Source organism: Ciconia boyciana, chromosome 1, assembly GCF_034638445.1.
Source record: "Ciconia boyciana chromosome 1, ASM3463844v1, whole genome shotgun sequence".
Taxonomy (NCBI): Eukaryota; Metazoa; Chordata; class Aves; order Ciconiiformes; family Ciconiidae; genus Ciconia; species Ciconia boyciana.
In genome coordinates this window covers 191,292,257-191,314,564 of record NC_132934.1, presented here as the reverse complement: position 1 = coordinate 191,314,564, position 22,308 = coordinate 191,292,257, and the positions used below count along the sequence as shown (strand labels likewise).

General features: G+C 40.5%; 1 protein-coding gene and 1 long non-coding RNA gene across 4 annotated transcripts in view; one reads left to right on the top strand and one right to left on the bottom strand.

The window, feature by feature from the left end:
* Window positions 1-1,732: 1,732 nt before the first annotated feature.
* Window positions 1,733-13,553, bottom strand: LOC140648504 (uncharacterized). Of its 3 annotated transcripts, XR_012041243.1 has the most exons (4): window positions 13,454-13,553; window positions 13,219-13,366; window positions 11,494-11,631; window positions 1,733-2,697 (listed from the first exon to the last, which is right to left on the bottom strand). It is a non-coding gene; the product is annotated as an uncharacterized lncRNA (long non-coding RNA). The 3 variants fall into 3 exon arrangements; XR_012041241.1 differs by having other exon boundaries at window positions 13,219-13,495; XR_012041242.1 differs by lacking the exon at window positions 1,733-2,697 and adding an exon at window positions 3,835-4,532 and having other exon boundaries at window positions 13,219-13,495.
* An 811-nt stretch (window positions 13,554-14,364) lies between these two features.
* Window positions 14,365-22,308, top strand: part of COG6 (component of oligomeric golgi complex 6) — a 59,129-nt gene continuing 51,185 nt past the window's right edge. Inside the window, exons 1-4 of the mRNA XM_072850308.1 lie at window positions 14,365-14,548; window positions 15,179-15,322; window positions 15,689-15,760; window positions 19,251-19,309. Coding sequence (XP_072706409.1) covers window positions 14,423-14,548; window positions 15,179-15,322; window positions 15,689-15,760; window positions 19,251-19,309 — 401 coding nt within the window. The 5' untranslated portion in view covers window positions 14,365-14,422. The remainder of the gene's footprint in view (window positions 14,549-15,178; window positions 15,323-15,688; window positions 15,761-19,250; window positions 19,310-22,308) is intronic.

Sequence of the window (22,308 nt, the reverse complement as noted above, 5' to 3'; positions counted from 1 at the left end):
AGCTTGAATAAATTCTTTCAGACAGAAGACAATTTTATGCCAGGTTTAAATTATGTCAGCACCAGACATGCAAAATCTCTTTGGTAATGTTTCTTTTACAGTCCTGGAACATGGCATGTGATTTAAGTACTGATCATTAATATTATTAATGCTAAATGGAAGAGAGGTTTATTGCACTCAGTCGGTGTTTACACCATTTAATAGTAACAACAGTCATGTTCAGAATTAAATTACAAAGCCACTTCATTGGATTTTTTTTAAATAAGACTTTCCATATTTTCCCCATAATGCAGTCTTAAAATCAGAACACTATTGAAAATTTTCTCAAGGGATAAAAAATGGATTGGAAAGTAGTTTCCAAGATGGAGTTTTCCATCCTAACATTTCAAGCATATTAAGGAAAAGTGCTTCAAATCAAACAGGTAGGTTAAATATAGGCTGAAGGTATACAATAACGTGCTTCACAAGGAAGACAATGAAGGCATACCCCAAAAACAGCCATGCCCCCCTGACTACCTCTAGGCTACATCCACCTAGTATACATCTATATTAGCAAGTAATGTGGATCAATCTGATCCGATCAGTTGGACCTGAATGATGTTCACATGTTTCCACGAGTTTTTCTTCAGATTCACTCCAGCCTGGGTCTATGGACTGAGGGCCCCATGAGCACTCGGAATGCATCAGATGCACTCCTGGCGCCTGTCTTCTGCTTTAGTGCCATCGGCATCCACTTTGTGTACTTACCACTGCTGGGTAAACCAAAAGTGGTAAGTGAGGATGATCTGGAGATTCACTCCCAAAGCGTGCCTTTGATCCACACCAAAACATGAATGTGGATGTGCCCACGGGGTGGCTGACAGAAAGGGAGCTGGTGTGACTTTCCCAAGGCTGAGAGCTGGAGCCTGCTCCGCAGCATACCATTCTAGCACCCTCCCCTCAAATCAGCTTTCTGCCTGGTGCCAAGCCTCCGCCCCCGAGAGTGCACCAGCTCTCCAGTCTCCACTTCTGCAAGGAGCTACGCACGTCTTCGTGAGTGCAGACACTCTTCATTTACTGCCCTCTTGCCTTCACTTGGCTCAGTCAGGTGTTTTACCTCCTACCGTTCATTTTGCCAACACCTGAAATGACAGGCATACTAAGCTAACATTGTGACATTTGAACTGCACTCTTGGTGTAATGAAAGAGACGAATTGAGTACTGTTATTAAATCCGCAATTGTCTCAAGACCCGGTCTGACATTCTTTCCTTAGCCAAGGGCCTCTGTTATAATGAAACTGTGATAAATGTGTCTAAGTTAGGCATGTGTTGGGATCAGACATGGGTAGAAATTGTTTGGCATTAAAATGACTGTGGAAAAACTTCTGTTTCACACATGTAAACACTTTCTCAGTTAAAACTGGCTTTGTAAAGCTAGGGAGAAGCAAACAAGGATGCATTTATTCATGCAGTTTATCTCTTCCACGGAATATGCCAAGGTCCCCAAGTCAGTGTTTGCTTTGCTAATGGCATCTCTACAGCAGTTCATTTATTTCCCTTATATGGCCTTTACATTCACTCCCTGAGCTGCTGCCATTCTGCATTCCCTCATGGAAACTATACGCTGAATTCTGCATCTCTCTGAAGCATCTTATCTTGCCAACTGTCTCTGAATGCCCCCGCAAGCTGGCTGCATGACTTAGTCACTTGTAGGAAAATAAGCTTTATTTCACAATCCATTTTCTGTCAGAGAAGGAGTTTTGTTTTGATTAGAAACAAATTAAACACATTGTGTGTATAAGTTAACATCCAAATTCTTATTCCATTTTTTTCCTAATGTTTACAACTCAACATGCTTCAACTGTATCAACATTTGTTGCCCCTTTCAGGGAGCATTGTGCTTAGAAGTATTTTTACTAGGAAAGTTAGCTGAAATATTTCAATCCACATCTAACCTGTCTGAAAGAAAAAGCGAGTTATTACATGGTGCTTCAGCATCCACAATCTCTCCTGTAACCACAAAAGCAGAGAGTCCTCCTCAGAGCAGAGTGATGACAAAAGTCCTGGTCCCCAAGGTCTTGTCTATAGTGAAATAGCAGCTGGTTTTAAAATTGGTTCTGGTGTTTTGAAATTTAAGAGAATCTGCTTTTGAGAAAGCTTCCGAGTTGGTTGAGGGAACCTGAGCTGCAGATTCCCCACTGCTGGAACCACTGGAAGTCAGACTGGATCAAACACCCACGAATATGCTATCAGAAAACTACCCTAGCAGGGAGATGGGAAAATATGCTTATAGATTTTACCATTTCTCTTCTCTCCAACCCATTGACTAAGCTGCTGTTACAGCTGGGGCCCTACAGACTCGATGGAGCTAATCAGCGCAGCAGAATAAAGAGAGAAAATCCTGTCACTGTGCCTAAATCAATCCCAGCTAATGTACACATCACAGGCTCGGCCACAGACTCTTTCATTACAGCATATCCTGTAAGACAATCCACTGTCATATAAAATGCCATAGGGGAGTACATATGTTCCCGAACCCCGAGGAAAATTAAGCAGCTAGCAAACCTCCATCTCATTCTTCAGTCTTTGACAAGAAAAAGAAACAAGACGTTTTGATCTTGCAGGCCACCATCTGGTTTTCTCTTGTGTGGTCCGCAGGAGAGTGATTGCACCAACATGGTTCCGAGCATCTTACAAAACTGGATCTTCAGGTTGTGCCTGTACTCGATTTTAAATGAAAAAGAAAGGTGGAGGCACAACAATAGACTTGAGGCTATGTACTGGGAGCAACAGAAAGTCAACCCAATTATTCAAATACAGTCACTAAAAACCAAACAGACAAGTAGTGTTAGGGAAATCATCTGATAATATATTTGCCTGAAATTATGTCTAATCCGCAGCAGCTGGGAAAAAAACATCAACTAAACAGGCAGAAAAAGAGAACCCCAAGTCTAACACCTGCAAATTTCTCAGAGGAAGGTAAGAAAACAAATTCAAGTCACTAGATCTTAATCCATCCATATGGCGTCTCTTCCAAGTCAAACACATTGCATGTTTTCTACTGTGGGTGGAACTAGACTCCCGAGATTTTGGGCTGTCACATCTAAACCTGAATCCTGGCCTAAAAACTTAGCTCTAAACAAAAGATCCTCTCTCTACTTCCATTCCAATACTATATTATGATTAGTACTTTTTTTAATGGTGGTTCTCATGGTGGTAAATTTTATAAATCCTATCACTGACAGTTCATGGACAGAGCTGAACACATTTCTGAAGGACAGTTGTCTTACTGGATATAATGCTGCTGTTGCTAACAACGGTCTTTTAATCTCTGGATGCACATACAAATAGCATGTCAATGTAAAACAGAAAAGGGAAGCATCCTTTATTATTTGCCATAAACCCTCCTTATGTTGTTTCATCTTTATAAAGTTATTACTTATCATCTATTATATAAAAGCCACCAGGTGGTCTGCGTTTTGCAAGGCTCTAAAATAGTAGCTACAACAAATCAAGCTACTGATTATCTCTTTTGTGTCCTGTTGCTGACAAGCCTGGTGGCTGTGGGAGAGGCCAGAGAGGTTCATTCTGCACCAGCCCGCGGCTGAAGGGAGGAATGCCTGCTCTGCCCTCGCAAACACGGCCAAGGTGACGGAGCTCCGGGATGACAGGTCCCAGACCTGTCCTCCTTCGACGGAGAATTGGCTTAGTCCTGCACAAACTCAGGAAAAACATGTGGATGATTTCAATCCTAAATCTCCACTGTTCCCAAGTGGACTTTGAAAAATAAGGAATGTCTGGATGATGAACGAGCAATTTCCCAGTAAGAAATGCTCATCTACTGGCAGACTGTTTTCTGTGCATACAGAGCCAATACAAATAATTTAATCGTGGCATCTTATTTACCAGGGGAACATCTGTCTATCTTCCCTAGACACTGTTAAAGAAAGACGCGGGGAACATACAAAGAGCAGGTCTCGCCACGGTGTTTTCCTGCGCTCTGTGGCGTGCATGTGCGGAGGAATGAGATAGTTTAACGACGCATGCAACAGTAAGAAGATTTTTCTTTTTAATTTAAAGCCTCGGGTAGGGATCGGCTTTGACTTGAGAGTCACATTTTCAAATCGGGGCCAGAAGCATGCTAGTCCCCCGGCCACGGCAGCGGCGGCGGGCCGGCGGCGTGCTCGGTGTGGCCGGGACCGGAGCTCTGCGCTGCTCGACAGTGACACTCGCTGGGCGGCCGGGAGCGGGGCCCCGGGAAGCGGGGAGAGGCCGGTGTGCGAGGGCAGCGGGGCTTCGCACCTCCCGGGGCCTTCTGGAAGCGGCACGGGTTTAGTCCTTGCCCCCCCGAAGCGTTTGATGCAGGCTGCAGGCGGAGAAGGGCGGGCGTGTGCGTGAGAAGTGGGGGGCAGAGAGCAGAGCTTGTTTCTGTTCTCCGCAAAATTTGTGTGATTCGTAACCGCTCTGTGCCGCTGTCTTTGAGGTTCCTGAGGTGCATTCGCAGAACGTGCAACGGTGACTTTAGGGGCACAGTTGGCATAAACTGTGTGTATCTGTGAACGGGATGCAAGGCAGCATCATCTTTCTCCCCCCAGCCTTTTGCCGCAGAACTGGAGCTGAGCTGCCTCTCCCCCTGAGCTCTAGCAATCGTTTGCATCTAGGTCACCATATTAGATCACATTCCCAAGCATGAAGCTAATGATTTCTAGGGTTTTTAGAAAGGAAAGCTGAAAATCCTCTTTTTGGGGACAAAGGCCAATTCATTTCACAAGTGGAAGCTAATTTCCTCCCCATCATACCCTGAGGTTCGTACCGATCTCAGGCACTCCATGAAGCTGGAACCTCTGAAATCTCGCACGGATTCATTCACGGAAAAGTTGTAATGCCAACCCTTGTCAGCTGAAACCCAAACAGTACCCACTTTCCAGTGTATCAATGTCCAAAACACGTTCTCACTGGGGGAAGAACAAAGCTCATTTTTTTAAAGCTCTCTAAAAGGCTTGTCAATAGGAAATCTAGTACATATATAGCATTCATATACCTACATGGGTATGCATTTATGTACTATGCGTATATAGCTATACCTCCACGTATTAAAAATACTGCATAGGGAGTACCTGAGACCCAGATTGCACTGTAGAGCCCAGGCTACCTGCCCTGCACTGTGCGTGGAGAGCGATAGGCACCTATTCAGCCACAGTAGGTTGAATCATGTTCTGGCCATGCCTTGTGCTCACAGGAAAGCTGCAGCAAGCTGAAGAGAGGTGTGTCTTGCTCTGTGTGTCTGTGTTAATCTTTGGCTTTGGCCTGTGTTACCTTTCCAAATTACAAGTTGTTCTTCCTACGTCATTCAAATGCATCGTTTCCTGTTTCCACCAAAAGCTGCATGCTCTGGGAAGAGCTCTTAACTGCATGTAAAAGGGTTCTCTCTATATTATGTTGTAGCAAAATAACCTAGTCATAGATTGTGCTTCTGCAATATAACTACATATTTCAGTATTCCTTTTTCCGATGAAAAAGCTAATTAGCAAGGTCGTTACAGTTGCCACTTATAAGGGGGAAGATAGTAATTCCATTAATGTGCTCACAGGAACTTCATTTATATTACCTCTTAACCTTTACAAGGATATTATAATTTCAATAATTAATTGCTTTTTGCCATTTAATTTGCAGTTTACCATTTTCACAGGAAATTACCCATTAAACTGAGGACTCTTTCTAAAAAAAAAAAAATACTTCACTCAAATATACACTATAGGCTGTCCTTAGAGAAACTAGATATTTGCTAAGCCACTTTCACATTTGAGAAGAGAGGACTCTGTGGTAGCTCTGCATAATAAAGAACTGCCCATCACTTGGGCCTTTAACCATCTGGAGGAAGATGAGGCAGGATGGGGCTGAGGCAGTGATGAGAAGGGAATTAATTCTTATTCTCGTCCTCCAAATTCAGGAAGGTGATACATCCTTCCTCTCTGATTGATGCAGTGAGAGTTGTCTTTCCTCTTTCTTCGCAATCATCTTGTTTCTTCAGCTGAAGTTAATTTACACTGCAATACCCATCCGTGAGTGCTTCTGTTAACTTCAGTGACGGAAAAAAGAAAGGAACTTTGGCTCAGCCTCGTAAAATACAGAAAATCTGGCCATGAATCACCAAGCACTTAAGCACATCTTCAAGCCAGTGCCTGACACTTTGGAGAATGGAGCTCAACACATGTATTGCTGTACACTCTCAAGTCTCTAGTAATACAACTATTCATTTCAATGAAACAGACACAAGCCGATATCCCTGTAGTGCTGTGCTGGCATAATATCTCTGCTATTGATAATAGAAATTGTGTCCAAATCTCATAATGCTAAAAGAAAATTGGATTAATATTGGTATCTGAGAAGGTGAGTAATGCATTCCAAGTAGGCATATCTCTGATAGAGTGGAACACATACCTCTGATAGATGGATTTGCATGGGAAGATGGAGAGGAGGTGACAAATAAGGAAAGGAGACACAGAAGAGGAAACAGAAGAAGCAGGTATGAACTAGACTGCACCATTGATTTATGAATGAAAATCTAAAAGTTTTTTCTGATTCAGGTGCAAAAATTAAACTAGCCCTTGAGCAGTTCTACCTTTGCAACTGGCAAGTCCATGATATGTCACCCAAAATGATATGCGTCTGGATGATATGTCACATGCCTACAGGCACCAAGTGGATCATTTTACTGTGAAAATAAGACATTTTATTTATTTAATTGTAAGATCAATCATCCTGGGTTTTTTACCCCCTTCCCCATGAGCATAAGGAGAGTCTGGGCTTACACAAGCATTCAAACACAGTATTTCATTTCTGCAGCACTGAAGCTGGTGCATACTCTTAGTATTATTTGCAGAGAAGTCAAAAGCCACAGTCAGATCAATAGAGGTAAAAAAAATTGTCTAGTCAATGGTCCATCATGCAAATTTTCTATGCAGCCAGTGGAGAGGACTAGGTAGGAATCTTAGGATGAACTGCCTTCTTCAAGTGCCTTTCTTTCACTCCTCTGATAGGCGGGAGGCCTGGATGGTTAGCTATGGACTTCACCCCTGACTTTTAGATGGTAGAAGACTGGTGAGATGTGTCCCACCATAAGTAGTTAATCCTGTCCTCAAGTCTTCAGGTACCCAAGTTGAAAAGAGTGAGGAGATTCAGGCCACTTAATATTCAGAGCTCCCTATATCAGCAGTGGATCAGCAATCACACCACTAGTAAAGCAGCAAAATAATCTGCTTTTTGACTACTGAAAGGAAAGCCTAGCTCCATGCCAGCAAGGGCATTTCTTGCCATAAGCTTTCTGCAATGAGGCACAAATATTGCTTGAAGACAATCTGTTAATTTCTGCCAGTTTGCGTTGCAATCTGCAATCTGGTTAAGGCACCTGATGCTTCTCTTTAAGGTGTTACTGTGCCTATATCATTAGGACCCTGGACTTTATCACATAAAAGGCCATGTATAGGACAGAAGTAGAAAGAAGCCACTAATCATCGAAATTAACATTAAAATATCCTTTTGAAATCTCCAGATTGGCAGTTCACTCAGCATGACATTTGCTTTTTGAAAGGCATGTGCTCTGCATGCACAACAATGTTTTAAGGTGTCATTGTTTAAGGGAAGTTGACAGTGATGGGTGATGTATAAACAGGCTGATGACATTCTGAAGAGAGGTCTACCTGCATGGACAAGAAAGTCCTTGCTAGTCTGCATGCAAAAGGAAGCTTGGGGCCTATTTTGGGGAACTTGATAGTCTCTTGTAATTAATACTGTAATTGGATGTTGCTGGAAATGCTCCTTGAGCTCCTGCTAGGAAATGTGAGTGCTTCACAAAGCTGTTGATGCCGTGCTGTATACCAGCCGAAACAACCTACTCGGCTGCAGTAAATGCTGACACAGAACTGCGTTGGCAAAACCCTCATCTGAGCAGCAAAATGCACAAGGCTCTTTCCTTCCAATGTAATCACTGAGTGACATCAGTACTACCCAGCAGTCTGACAGCCGCATCACTCAGTGTGGCAAGGCTGAGCTGTCTGCTTTCTGCATTTCAAAGTAGGCAGCCCATCACCGTGCTCCCGCCTGCTGTCCCACAGCCACCCGGCAGGGCTTGGGACACATTAAGAAGCTACCACTCTGCCTGTTCTTGGCAGAGCTGCCTAGACTCATTCCAGCCTCACTATTTCAGATTGCAAATGGATAAATATGCACCAGAGATGCTGGAGTTTAGAAACAAGGTTGCTTCCTACAGCATTTGCCTTCCCTTGGGGACATAATTATTGGCTCCCAGTGTGTCAGTCATGGGGATGCCAGCCCTCTAATAACTCCATGAAGGCAGAAATGACCACCAGAAAGGGATGGCAGATAATTTTAGCAAGAAACTGCAGGCTTAAACATATTTTTTCTGGAGGTGAGCAGATCTTTGTAGAGAAATCATTTGCAACTCATCTGCAGTGAGTGTGACCAGTGTCAGCTGTTAAGTAATAAGTTATTTTTATCCAGTGCAGCTCTCCAGCATCTCTGAGGGTGATGGCATCTTGCCAAGGCTTTGGAAGGGCTGCATGAGCTGACACACAAAGATGAATGGTTGAGGCAAGCCCGGAGGACACTTCTGAGTCAACTTTAGAGAGGGAATCAAATCCAAATATACCAGGTAGCTCCATATTGGAGTTGCTGAGAAGTTGTTTTGCTTCCCTCCTGACAGATGTCAGAGAGTGTGACCTCTGGCATTTTGGAAACTTTTACTTTTCCTGCTATAGCAATAAAGTTCCATTAAATTCACCCAAACAGAATTGCTGTGAGCACTAAAGAAACCTGTTTACGACACCCGTACCTGTAAAATTAGGTTGATGCTGTAATGCTGCTATCAAAAAAAGCCATGTTTGTCAATATTTTAATGTGATTTGCACTAGCAACATCCCTAAGGTGCAGTTTCACAAGACAATGGATTTTGCGGTGAAGCTGCCCCACTCTTGCCCCCATGCCAAACCATTGCTTGTCCCCTCAAGAGTTCCTTGTTCCCTCATGGTTCCAGATTCACATTTGCTTGACAAAACTGTCAGCTGCCATTTAAAAGGAAGGTCCTATCCCCCAGATTTCCCTGGCCGTATACTCCTGTCCCTCCTGTGCCAATATGAACATTTGTGCAGGATTTGTTGGGTTAGCAAGGTGAGAAATCCATCATCTTATGCAACTACATTCCAAGGAACAGCTACCAGATCCAGTATAGCAGTTATTAACAGTAAGGACTGTACTTTGGATAGTGACTATGGTAGGAAATTGGCTGGAGCTGAGAGAAGCCAGTCATACTACCCTGCCTGCGTGTCAGAAGTGTGTCACAAGGTAGATGCAAAAAGAAGGGCAAAAGTTATACAACAAGTTTAAAAGGGAGCTTTGGAAAAAACAAATAGGCTTCAAAATAGAGACCAGCCAATCAATGCAATAGAGAAAGTGAAATGGAAAAGGCTGAAAAAATGCACTTCATTATACATCTTATTACTGTGTCTATATTTATGCATCTCTTGTCCTGCCAAGCAGAGTAATAGTATCAGGGAATCCTGTATGAATCCGGAATGACAGTAGTACATGCTACATTTATCACGTGTCTCCAGTGACTTGAACTGTAAACACAAAGCAACCATAATGGTTGGGTTCTGGGGAAAACAAGAAGTGCCTAAGCTATGCAGACATTTCAGTGATGGAAAGTTATGGTTCATCACTAGCTGTGAGGGCTTAAGGCAGTGGTCTGGATTTCCATTAAGGGATCACAATGAACAGTCTGTTCACAGGAAACATGCCAGAAAAGTCAAGGGAAGAAAAAACTAAGAGATTCGACTGAGATCCGTAAGACATGGACATTTGACCCACAAGTCTGGATTAAAATACAGCAGTTGGAGGAGCTGTTGAAAAAGGGAACTCTGCCAAGTTCGCAGCAGTTATGGTCTGTGTTAAAACTTGTGCTGATGAGGTACTGACTCAAAAAGCGTTTTTTCTAATCCCATCATTCCCGTGATTTATTAGATCTACATTTGGCTTCTCATGATCCATGTCATGGCCATGTCATGATCCCATAGATGGCTTTGTGTTGATTGGCTGATGTGAAGGCACTGCCCAGTAATTTAGGTATCATTCTCTAGATTTTCTTTGCTAGAGGCTGACCTCAGCTGAGATCAGGACATAATGAAGGGTGCTGTTTCTTTGCCTGATGGTGAATAGTTGTATTTTTTGTTCAGTTGTTTGGGTTACTTTTATTTCATCTATAAAACAGAACACATTCCAGAGACTTTTTGCCAGCAGGACACAGGCAGTCATTGCTTGAAGAGAAAGAACAGCAGGTCTGGCATACACCATTAGCACTGTATCATGTGTTACTCGTGTCCTGCTTCTACTTTTTTTTTTGGCAAATATATTCCCCTTCATTGCTATACTGTTGTTATCATGCTAACAATAATCTCCTATATTACAGGTCTCATGGGCATACCAACAGGCATGTGCAAAGGAAGATAAGCTTTATACCTCTGCCACAGTGTCACCCAGGTGATGCAGCTAGTCAGCCACAAGCAGACACTAGTTCTCCTGGCTCCACCATCTAAGCCATTTGCTTCTTCTTTTCTAGGTGAAATTTGGGCCCTCACTGAAGTGAGTGGCAGCACCACCACCAATGCTGTTGACCTTGCCAGGGATGTGGCCATGTAGTTTAGATGACCGCTTCTTTAGTGAAGTTCTGTATTCTGCAGAGTTCTAGAGCCAAATATATTTAGACCAAATCCTATTAGTTTTGCTGACATAGTACTTCCCTTGAAATCAATGGTTAGGTTTTTTTAGCAGGAGATGAACAGGAAGATTTCATGTGTTTGGTATGCATTAAAGTGCATACTGTACTGCTAGTGTTATCTTTTCAGTGAGTTATAACAAACAGGGGTTTTACAGCTCCTCAGCCAGGTGGCTGATTCAGCATCACATATATTATAGCCACTACTGCTGACTGTGAGGCATGACAATAAATCGTCAAGTGAGATAGCATGAGCTAACCGAAAGCTTCAGAACTGTACATTCTTCTGGAGCTTCAAGGGACACAGACAGGTTTCACTACATGACTACAGGCTGCTGTCAGGGTGACCTTTGGCCAAATCACTCATGGAGTCAAAACTTAATTTGCAGAATGGGGTCAACTCTGTCTGAGCTTTTGAAAAATTGTTAGCTCAAGGAATGGGCTGATTTGGTCTACTGAAAAGTATCTACAATATTAACCTGTCGGAAAATAAACCAACAAAAAATCCAACTCTAACTGACTTAGACACAGAACATTTTCCTGTGCTCCCGCCTATCAGCTGGATTTTCTAGCCCAACCACAGCACAAAATGACATCAAAATGCTGGAGAAAGCTGATGAATAATTTGATGGCAGAGAACTAGTGAAGAACATAAGGCAGTGATGGATTTCTTTTGGGGTTTGTTGTGTGCAGTGGAGAGCCTGGCAGAACCAAGTTCCACTCACCTGATCTCCTATAGGGGCTGCAGCATAGAGGGCTGTTATCACTTTTACAGGGATGGTGTAGCTGAGTAGCAAGTTACTATAGCCAGCTTCCTGCAGATGTTCTTCTTCACTGCATCTGAAAGCATCAGGGCCTGTAAACTGTATGTAAGAGTAGCATTGTCAAATTCTTTTTATCTATTACACTGTAAGAAAATACAACTAATTATGGGCATTTGTTATATGACCTTTCACCTCCCTGACTTAATTTCATAATCTCTCTTGTTCCTATGTCCTCTGTGCATCATATTGAGGCGAGCTCTGCATTAGCCTATCCTTCCTTCCTTCCTCTTCCTCCCTCAATCTCTTTTATTATTCTTCTTTTAATGTATTTTTACATTTTCTTCTTCCTTCATCACAAAAATCCTCCTTTCTCACCCTCATTTGCCTATGACAACACCCATAGCAAGGGCTATTCCTCCTTCTCTGTATTTAAGAAAACATTCCTTTATGCCTGCTCTATCACTCCTCTTTTGCCACAGGGTAGAGAAATACTAGCTCCAGTCACATCTTTGACCCCAGTCAACCTATTAATCCACTGGAGTTTTATTCTTACTTAGCCTTTTGAGGAACAGATTCAGGTGACTACTGCAAATCTTTTTGTCTTTCCCTTCAAAACATACATGTACTTCTAAGCATTTGAATATACAACTGCATTAGTAGGCATGGAGGTGTTGGGCTGACGATTGGACTAGATGATCCTAGAGGTCTTTTCCAACCTTAATGATTCTATGATTATTAGCTTGGGCTACTTAGATGGCAGGTGGCATTCCACAGACCAGACGCTCCTTGTTCTGCAGGCTAAACTGTGGTCCTGCCTGTAGTGCACCAAATGTGCTTTTTGTGAACACTTTCACCAGACGAATAGTGATAAAAGTTATTTTGCTGTCTGTTCCTGGGGAAAAAAAACCCAAACCAAACATACCAAGGAAATGAGATAAGAAAATCAAGAGAAAACACCATGTTCCAGCCATTTCTTTGCTGACACCTGTAGTTTTGCTGCCGTATCTAGCTTTGGTAAGGGAACTTATGCTTGAGTAAGTTATACACATTACACAAACTGTCTCCCATTGATACACAGAAACTGATATTTGAAATCAAAGACCCTTCTGTCAGTTACAGATCACAAACTCCCAATTGTTTTATCCCACAATGTACATGCAGTTGACTTAACAGGACAACGTTTGCTGGACAACCAAACTGGTAAGAACGTCACATCAAACCCACCTTCGTGACACATACAAGCCATGGTACAGCAGCTGATTTTTAGATAGTGACCTCACTGCACGATCACATTTGCAGTTTTCTTTAAAAAAATCTGTTCCGAGGAAAAATCTAGCCTGCAAACATTATCCATATCGGAAAAATAGAGGATTTTTTTTTTTTTGTAGCTGCATCTAATATTCCTAAAAGAAGAACAAAAGATAAGCCCTGGTGTCCTCATACAAATACTTCTTTCAGTTGTGGAAGATTAAAAAGTGCTCCCTCGATTATTTCTTGTCATTTTCCCAGGATAACACATGCACAGATAAACACATGCTGTTTTAAAATCCTATTGGTTCCTGCCAGCCCAATGTGTTACGTTAGCCGGAAGCATTCTGGCTCATGAAACACATTCTTGAAAAAATGCAGACCCATCAAGGAGCATCTGAAAGCAGAAATGGATGCTTCAAAAGAAAATGCATGTACCGACTGATAGAGGAAAATCTTCGTGGCTCCTTGTATGTTCCTGGTATAACTTGCTGGACGAGACTTGGCAATGGTCTTGACTTATATGACACTTATGGTTCAGATATTCAAGTCTTTCTGGCTTCAAGGTGTGCCTTCAGCCTGTCAACTGCTAACAACATCCCATTTATAGTTGGGAGGGGATCTTTCTAATAATCGGATTTTTTTGACATGCTTAAATACTAATGGCTCACACCTGTGATGCCTGCATGCTGTTTTATCTCTTCTGACATGGAGAAGGGAGATCCTGACTCCTGGAAGCTTAGTCAGAAGTAAAGGGCATCTAGGAGGTGATAACATCAGTGAAATAGGGTGGAGGAACAGAAACTAAGAAGGGAAACAAGTTGTCCGAAAATTAAATCTCTTCAAGTCCTTGTCAGTGCTTTAGCATTCTTTTATGGCTAGGTTAAAGCACATGCAGAAATTTCCAAGGTTTTATTAGGAAAAAATGCTTGTTTCCATAACGAAGTGTAAAAAAAGTAACACGACGGCCTGAAAGTAGATGAGAGACCGTAAGATTCCTTGTTAAAAATAATAAACACACTGAATCATTAAGAAAGCCCACGTAAGCTCATAAAGTTGAGATTAGACAAGAGAAACGCTGACTGAATCACAGTGGCAAGTACTTCATGGCATGGAGGTGTTGGGTTGACGGTTGGACTAGATGATCCCAGAGGTCTTTTCCAACCTTAATTGATTCTATGATTCTACCTGAAAACCTGCTTGCTGAGAGTAGAAACAAGGCACTGCACAGGCTGTTCAGAAAAGCCTGTAGAGGATCCATGTGAGGAAGCAAACAAAAAATAAAAATTAAATAGAAAAATATCCTATCACTGTCCCCATCATGCTAAGATTTCCGGACTGGGAAATCTTGATTTTTCCCTTTTAGTTATGCTCATAACTAAAGCATTTATTTAATGAAATAAATACGGCTATCCGACCTCAGGAAGTGAACCCTCTTTCTTATCATCAACCCAAAATCTTTTATTTATTCCCCTGAGTGCCACCTGTACCAGGGACCAAACGTCCAGCTTTCCTCTCACAACCAACCGCCGCGGGCCTGCGCCCTGGGCCGGGCCGGAACCAAAGCCTCGGGAGCGCGTTTCCGCCGGAGCCGGTGCGCCGCCGCGGCGCTGGGTGCGGGCGGCCGTGGAGGGCCGCAGCCATGGCCGACACTGCTGCGCCGCCGCCGCTCGCTGCCCCCGCTCCGGGGCTCCCGGCTGCCCCCGGCAGCAACCCGCTGTCCCGCAAGCTCAACAAGATCCTGGAGACTCGCCTGGACAACGACAAGGTGGGGCAGGCGGCGGCTGAGGGGGCGAGTCGGGGGCCGGGCCGGGCCTCGGGGCCGGGGCCTGAGCCTGGGCCTGCCTGACGGGGAGTGCCCTGCGGGGAATCGGCCGGATAAGCCGTCAGGGGCTACGAGCCCCGATAGGCTCCGCAGCTGGGAAGCGAGCCCTGTCATACCCTCAGTTCCGCTGCGGAGTCGCAAGCTGACGTTTGCAGCGTTAATTAAAAATAAAAGTTATTTTTCCTTCTCTGGTGACATGCCACGCACCTGTTCGGTCCCTTCACATCGTAGGGAGGTTTGTATTGCTTAGCTTGGAGAGCACTTCTCAAGCTTTTTCCGATTTAAATGTTTTCTAGCTACGCATAGGTCATGCTTTAACCGAATGTAATCTTACTGATTAAAGCTATTCTAAAATAGTGGACAAAGCTGTGTGTTGTATGAGAAGAAGAAAGACTCAGCAATTATGTTAGTTATTTACCAACTGATCGGGAGTGTGTTTAGGTAGTTTTTTCTGTAAAATCGTGTAGTAGGTTGGGTTTTTTTTAATAAGACCATGAACTTGGGATGGTTACAGACTATGTAACCTGCTTCTTTGTAACTGTGTGGAAAGTTAAGGTCTTTTTTATTTTCTAGGAAATGCTGGAAGCACTCAAGGCTCTCTCAACCTTTTTTGTTGAAAACAGTTTGCGCACCCGAAGAAACTTGCGTGGAGACATTGAACGACGAAGCTTAGCCATAAATGAAGAATTTGTCCACATATTCAAGCAAGTTAAAGAGGTAGCATTTTTACAGTGTGACTAGCTATCTTGCAAGGGTACTGCTATGTAACTTGAAGTTTAAAAAAAAAGAAAAGGACTAAGACAGATTTTGACTTTCCAGAACAAATATAGTTTTACAGTAAAATTGTTTCATCATTTGTTTCATTTGATGAAAATCCTGTGCAGAGAGGGGTGATGTTTCAAACAGTTAAAAATCTCAAGTGAACGTTGATCTTCAGAGGTGCATTCTCTCCATTGATTAACAGGGAGTCTAGAGCAACTATGTTCCTTGTAACTTGGGCATCTCATTTTGGTGGGATGAAGCTGGGCCTAGGCATGGAATTTCTGATTTAAAACACAGTTACTGTTATTTGAACTTATTTAGGAGCTTGAGAGTATAAATGAAGATGTGCAAGCAATGAGCAGCTGCTGTGAAGATATGTCTAGTCGTTTGAAGGTAATATATAAATAGATGTGCTTTGTATATTTTTCCTTTTGAGGTGTGATTACTTTCTTTTAAAAGGATAAATAATTATTTTGGAGGATTAACAGCGACACCAAGATGTTTCCATAGTATGCGTATTATGTTGTTTAGGATATTAATATATTTCTTTGTACTTGTTTGATAATGTATTGAGAAAGTCATTTTAATTTATTTCAATTTGCAATTCAGGATGCAGCAATATGCTTACTTTGAGAATAACAATGTGATATCCATTTGTATGTGAGTGGAGAGAAAATATTTTATTAGATTGGATGTGTGTGAGATTACAGAGTTAATTACATTTGTGTGTTTCCGTTTAAAATTTGTGTGCCTTTCGTATTGACTACATCTGTTGAGTTATGTGGTCATATAAATACCTCAAGTATATTCATACAAAAGTGTCTTATAATCCAAAGAGAGGACAAATCTAGTGTGCCATCTTCATTCTATTGGTTTTGCTTCATAACATTGTCTCAGAATGCTGATATGCAACAAAACCAATTCTGTTTCGTATTAATACTGAATCCATAATATTCTAGGGGAAAAAAAAGTTGTGTGTTATAATGCATTACTAAATCTGTCTTGGTTTTAGTGTACAAGTTCAATATTCAGTACAGTGATGAGTTTAAAAGGTTTATGGATGCTGAAGTGTAGATGTTTTGCCAAACCAAATCTGTTCTGAATATAGCACATAAGTTATAGTATGTGAATGAGAATCCTTCACTAAAAAATCCTGTGAAAGCAGTTGCTTTTTCCTCTCCTAATGTGTGTGTGGGGACATTAGATGTCCCCTACTTAGATGAATAGGTTTCATAGGCATTGTATGTCATTCCCTTAAGATTGCTTGTAGTTTGATGAACTTGTTCCAAAAAGTGTGAGAGTACAGTGTAGCCCACTGCAGTACTTAATTTTCGGTTTTGGAAGGCAATGGGTAATGCACATCGGAGGTCTCAGATCTCTTTGAACACTGTTAATGTGGATGTATTCCCTAGTGCAGTTCAGGAACTGTTTGATTAAACTCTTAGATGTGGAAATGAGTCAAGTGTCCATGCAGATTTTTGCTCTTTTCTGTCTTTAGATCATGAAGTGTAACTATAATCTGTGATTTTTTTTTTCCCCCTAGTAGAGCCACCCTGCAGTGATTTATTTTTCTACTAAAGTCAGTAGGTAGTTTTGTTCTGTGCCCCACAGGAGGTTTCCTCTAGAGCCCTGTAGAACTTGTAACTTGTCTCCATTCAACCCATGTTTTCTTTGTCTGTATGAATGTAAAGTAAGTTAATAAGCCCATGAACTAGCACTCAGTTGTCAAATACTCTGGTATTTTATCTCTAATGGGACATGAAGACTTGCAAGCATGTGCTCAAACTGAATAAGAAGACAAAAATGAACTAAGTAGAGCAAATAGAAGATATAAAGAGGAGGATCTATAGCATATAAGGCAGAAAAGTGTGCTAAGAGAGCAGAACAAATACAAGATATGAAAGGGACTATATGTTGATAAGCCAAAAAGCTTTTAACTTTTTTTATTTTGTAAGTTTATAATACCATCCAATGCAAATAACCAGATACTGTCAGATTTGGTTTCAGGACAGTGACTTGATAAATGCAGTGGCTGAAAGGGAGAGAATGAGGCAAGTGCTGGAATGGAATAAAGTGGGGTTGAAGGATAATGAAAGTTTTAATTAGTATACTGAGATGGGGAGGAAGAGAAAAATATTTCTATTTTGGATCTGCAAGAAACATCAAATATCAGCTTTTTGATTTCTCTGGCATGTCTGACTCTTTTCTGCCAGTTGCCTTGTTTTGCTTAGATGTAAGCTCTTACATTACCTAGATACAATAATAACAGTATCCAGCATGTATTTGAATGCATATAAATAAAAACTGGCTTCCTGATGTGTCTAGCTAGATCCAGAAAACGGCTTTTCCTTCCTTTCTGCTGTCCTACTGTTAGCATTCTTCTTAGCAATTAGTACCTCTGTCCAGAAAGTACTGGAAGGAAACAAATTTCTTCTGTCTTTTTGGTTTATTAAAATCTGCAACTCTGAAGGAAGCGGGGGGGAAGTCTGGAGTTAGTAGATTTCCATACTGAATAGTTCAGGTCCAGTCTTTTGTTGTAATAGTCTTTTTTTATTAGGCTGAAGCACTGAAAATCAATATTAATTAAAAAAAAAAGTTTAAAATATAAATACATTAAAAATCTAAGTATTATTGTTTATATAAGATATCAAAAGCTTAAAGATATCAAATTGTATTGGAACTACTAAATGTTCAGTAAATTCTGTTGAGTTTTTATTTCATTTGCATGCTAGTCCATAATAGTTTCCTTTAGAAAATTCAGCAACTGGCACCTCAGCGGTGCCTGCTGTCTATATTCATGGAACAGCTCAGGCTCTCTCTGATGACTGAAGTTGTACTTGAGTGGTTGCAGTCCTTCTTTCACCTTTCAAAGTGTTCCTGTACCTTGGCTGCTTTTCCATTGTAACTAATGTAGCGTGGCAGATAGAAAGGCTGAAATGAATCAGTGCACATATATACTTGCATTAGACCTCTCACAGGTTTCAAGACTGGCATCTTCATTTTGGCAAACGCCATAATTTAGACCTATTACATTCTTGAAGTTATTCATGCAGAATATCTTTATAGCTCTTTCCCCTTCTTCACTTGCAATATTATTCCATACTGAATGCATTTTGATTTCGGGATTTCTTTTTTTTGTTAAATCTTCCTATTTTTCTGCATAAAAGATCACTGGTGGTGTCCAGTGGGAAACCAGTAATTCTGGATGTCTTTTATCCTCTTGCTGAGGGATGAGTTTCTGAAGTCTTTTAACTTCAGTTGCAGCAGTCCCTTTAGTTATGCAGCTGTTGTGTGTAGCAGAATTGTTTCTGTGTGGATTCCCTTGCATTGTCATTGCTGAACGTTAAGGGCTGTGATGGACTTCTTAAGTTCGTTGCACTTGGTCCTTACAGCCCTGTAAGCTTCTTGGACTGTAGAGCTAAACTTGCTAAGACCAGCACAGACAGCTGTATTCATGTTGTCTAAAATGGCTGGATGGACACTGGTACTGGGTAGTTCAGCATCCAAAGGAATTTGTTTCATTTTTCATTTTGTAACGGCAAACAATTTACAGTTGATGGACAAACAAAATAATCAGAACTATTTCTGATATTTATATTAATGGTTTTGTATGAAATATTATTGAAAAATTAACCATGTGTGAATATAAATGTATATAAAGATGAAAATATATATGGATAAGGATATTAATTTATTTTTTCATGCCTGAAAATAGGGAGAGTTAATGAATACTTATTTCAAGAAGGCCCTTTGTCTCAAAGAGTACACTCTTTAAACTGCTTACAGTCAGAAAGCTTCAAAAGTATTATATATTTTAAAGATTGTGTAATACATTTGATACGTTTGTGTTTGTTTCAAATACTTAATTCTAATTGTATTCTAGGCAGCAAAGGAACAAACCCAGGACTTGATAGTAAAAACCACCAAACTCCAAGCAGAAAAGTATGTATACCACCTTATTTATTTCTTGAAGACATGACAGTACTGATGCAATTTTCTTTCACATCTCGTTCTGCCACTCTTATTTTTGAGTAATGACTTTGGGTTTTCTTGTATTTTGTTTTTAACTCTGTCTGTGTTTGTAGCTTAACTGGAATAAAAATAACAAATTCAGTTGTTTACTAGACGATACAAAAAGATAAGAACATGTGTTAGTACTTGTCATAAAAATTGACCTTTTAGGGAAGAGAATCAGTTATAGTGGTAAAGCATGCTGTATATGGATGTGCTTTACCTAATGTCAGTTGATAATGTAAGTTGTATTGTTTTGTAACAGATATGGACCTACTCAGTGTCTCACTAGTTTCACAGGCTTCTTGTTGTTAATGCTTCATATCTATTGCAAATCACTCTTTTGTTCAGGGACTGTGTGTAGGAACAGAAAGTTGGATTATAACCTACTCTGCCATATTTAAAGCTAACTGTGAAATACGTAAGTACTGTTTAATGAGCCTAACATAGACCATTTTTTCCCTTGGTTCTCCAGCCTCTTGTGGAAGAAAAGATTTGTATTTTGCTCTTTTCAATATTTTTATTGATGGGAAGGGGATAATAGTCTATGACAGATTCAAGTAATCTTTATCGTTTTTATGGCTAGGGCACCTGTTTTTACAGCTTTAGCCTTTGTCAGTGTAGAATAATGAATCTCTTTGCTTTATGAGCTTTCTTCTGAAAATTATATACAGTTCACTGGAGATTAGAAATAATTATTTCCAGTTATAAGTTTCTAGTAGAAATTATGACTTTGGATAGGTCTGGGTGCGCTTTTAAAATCAGTAGGTTCGTGTTGTGGACTTCTGTAGGAAGTGGATTATGTCCTGTGAGAGCCTGAATGTGAGGTTAGAGTGTAATCTGTACATATTTTAAAAGTTGAATGTAGAATAACTGTGTAAAATACAATACTGGTTGATATAAAACAAAGGATTTGTCAAAGTCACAGTTCAAGTAAGTGAGCAGAAGTCGGGTCTTAGAAAATGTGTTCTTTTAAATACGAGTAGGTGGAGTACTAGGACGGAGAAGTGGTCATCTGTTTTCCATATTCTCAAGAAAAGGAAAGCTGCTTTAATTCATTGTTCTGAAGCAGAATGGAAGATAGCAAGACCAGTTGCAAGTGATGTATGTCTAATTGACCTTAATTCCATTAAAAGAGATTATGCAGACTGTACATCAGTATTTCTATGACATAGTCCTTACTGGCACAATAGTTTACTTAAAAGACTTTCTGCTAATTCTTTTAAGAGACAGAACATCCCCCTAGTGTGAGGAAGAAAAAGGGTTTAGGAAGTAGCCTGTCCTTCTAAGGGTCAGACCTTAGAGTAGACAGGTAGGACAAAGTTCTCTTTTTGAAAGGCTATTTTGTAAGTATACCATGAAGTACCCACTAGCAAAAGCCAAACAATACTTGTGATCTTACAATATGATGGTCATGGAAGATTCACAGTGCCATTTATTAACACAGTTAACTTTTTTCCTGGCTAAACTTACAAAAAAATTAAGCAAAAGTTACAATGGGAAGGCTGTTTTGTTCTGTGTGGGACATTTGAGTCATCTTTTCTTTTGACTCATTAAATGACTGTTCTGATGCAACACTTTGGTTTACACCAGGCACAGGAAGAGGCATCGGCTACCAAATGTTAGGGGTTTCGTGAAAAGCTGAAATCTTGCCTGCAGTCAAACAAAATACAGGTCTTAAATTGCTGATTCCTTCAACTTAACAGGTGACATTACTTAGCCAACAAAGGAGTAAATGGTGAAACTGGGAGGGCATGCCTTCTCTGTCTTCTGAGCGTTGTCCTAAAACACTATCTGATTAAAATGCAGAGATGAAAGCTGAACCCATTCAAAAATAAAACAATTGAAACAGTGACTCTAAAGCAAGAACGGTCAGTCTAGAACAAGGTAGGAACTGCTGAGCATATCGTTTTTTAGAGTTCTTCCTATAAAAAGATATATCTTTTCTCATTATGAAAGTTACAGAAGTCTCCAGATTTCATCAATCTCAAATTTCTGTTTCTATTGTCTGTGGTCCTACCAGCTGTTTATTTTATGATAGGCATTTCAAAAGAAAACATGAGTTAGGTAGAAGTTTCTTGAAGTCTAGGATAATGGGAATTTTTATTTGAATAGCACCAATATAGTATAATTTTCTGTGTCATTTTTTAGTTTAATATCAACATGTATTTTAAAAGCAAATTCCGTTTTATGTACCACAGAATTTGAGTTAAGTTCTTAAATCAGTGCTGAGGAATGGTATGTTTTTAAACATTACCCTGAAAAATAAAATCAGTTACATTCTTCCTTTTCAGATTAGTTATATTCTTCTTTTTCACAATGATAGTTACTGAACGTTTTGTAATAGCAGAGCTAATACATTCAGTCATTTTGCTGAACCAGTTGTTTACACTGTCCTTAAGGAAAGGTATTTTGACTCTGCCCTTCTCACCGAGTACTACATTAAATCCTCATCTGTTTTCATGTTTTTTAGCCATTTTTAAAAATAACGTCTGAAATTATTTTGATTTGCAGTAAATGATTTGCTGTAGTAGCTGTTGGTCAAAAAAAAGGTCTTCTATTATGCTTAGCATTTGTCTGATTTACTTTAGCTGACCATTTTCTCGTAGGAGGAAAATGTTATGATTTGATTCAGTGTTCTAAAACTGAGGGGAGACAGTAAACTTTCAGATGTATTTCATGCATTTATGGTAATTAGGGATTTACCTTCTTAAAAATATTTAATTTTTGTATTTGACTGAAATTTTAGGGAAAATGGGCTACTGTCTTCACTCAGATAATATGATAGAAAGTTACTTAGTCAAGTAACTGAGTTAGTATTTCACAGCTTCCCTTCACTTTCTAAGAATACATGTTAGCTCTGTCTTTGATCTAAGATGTCTAGGTGTCTTTCTGTAATAGTCTGAAGACTTCAGTAAATGACAGGTGGA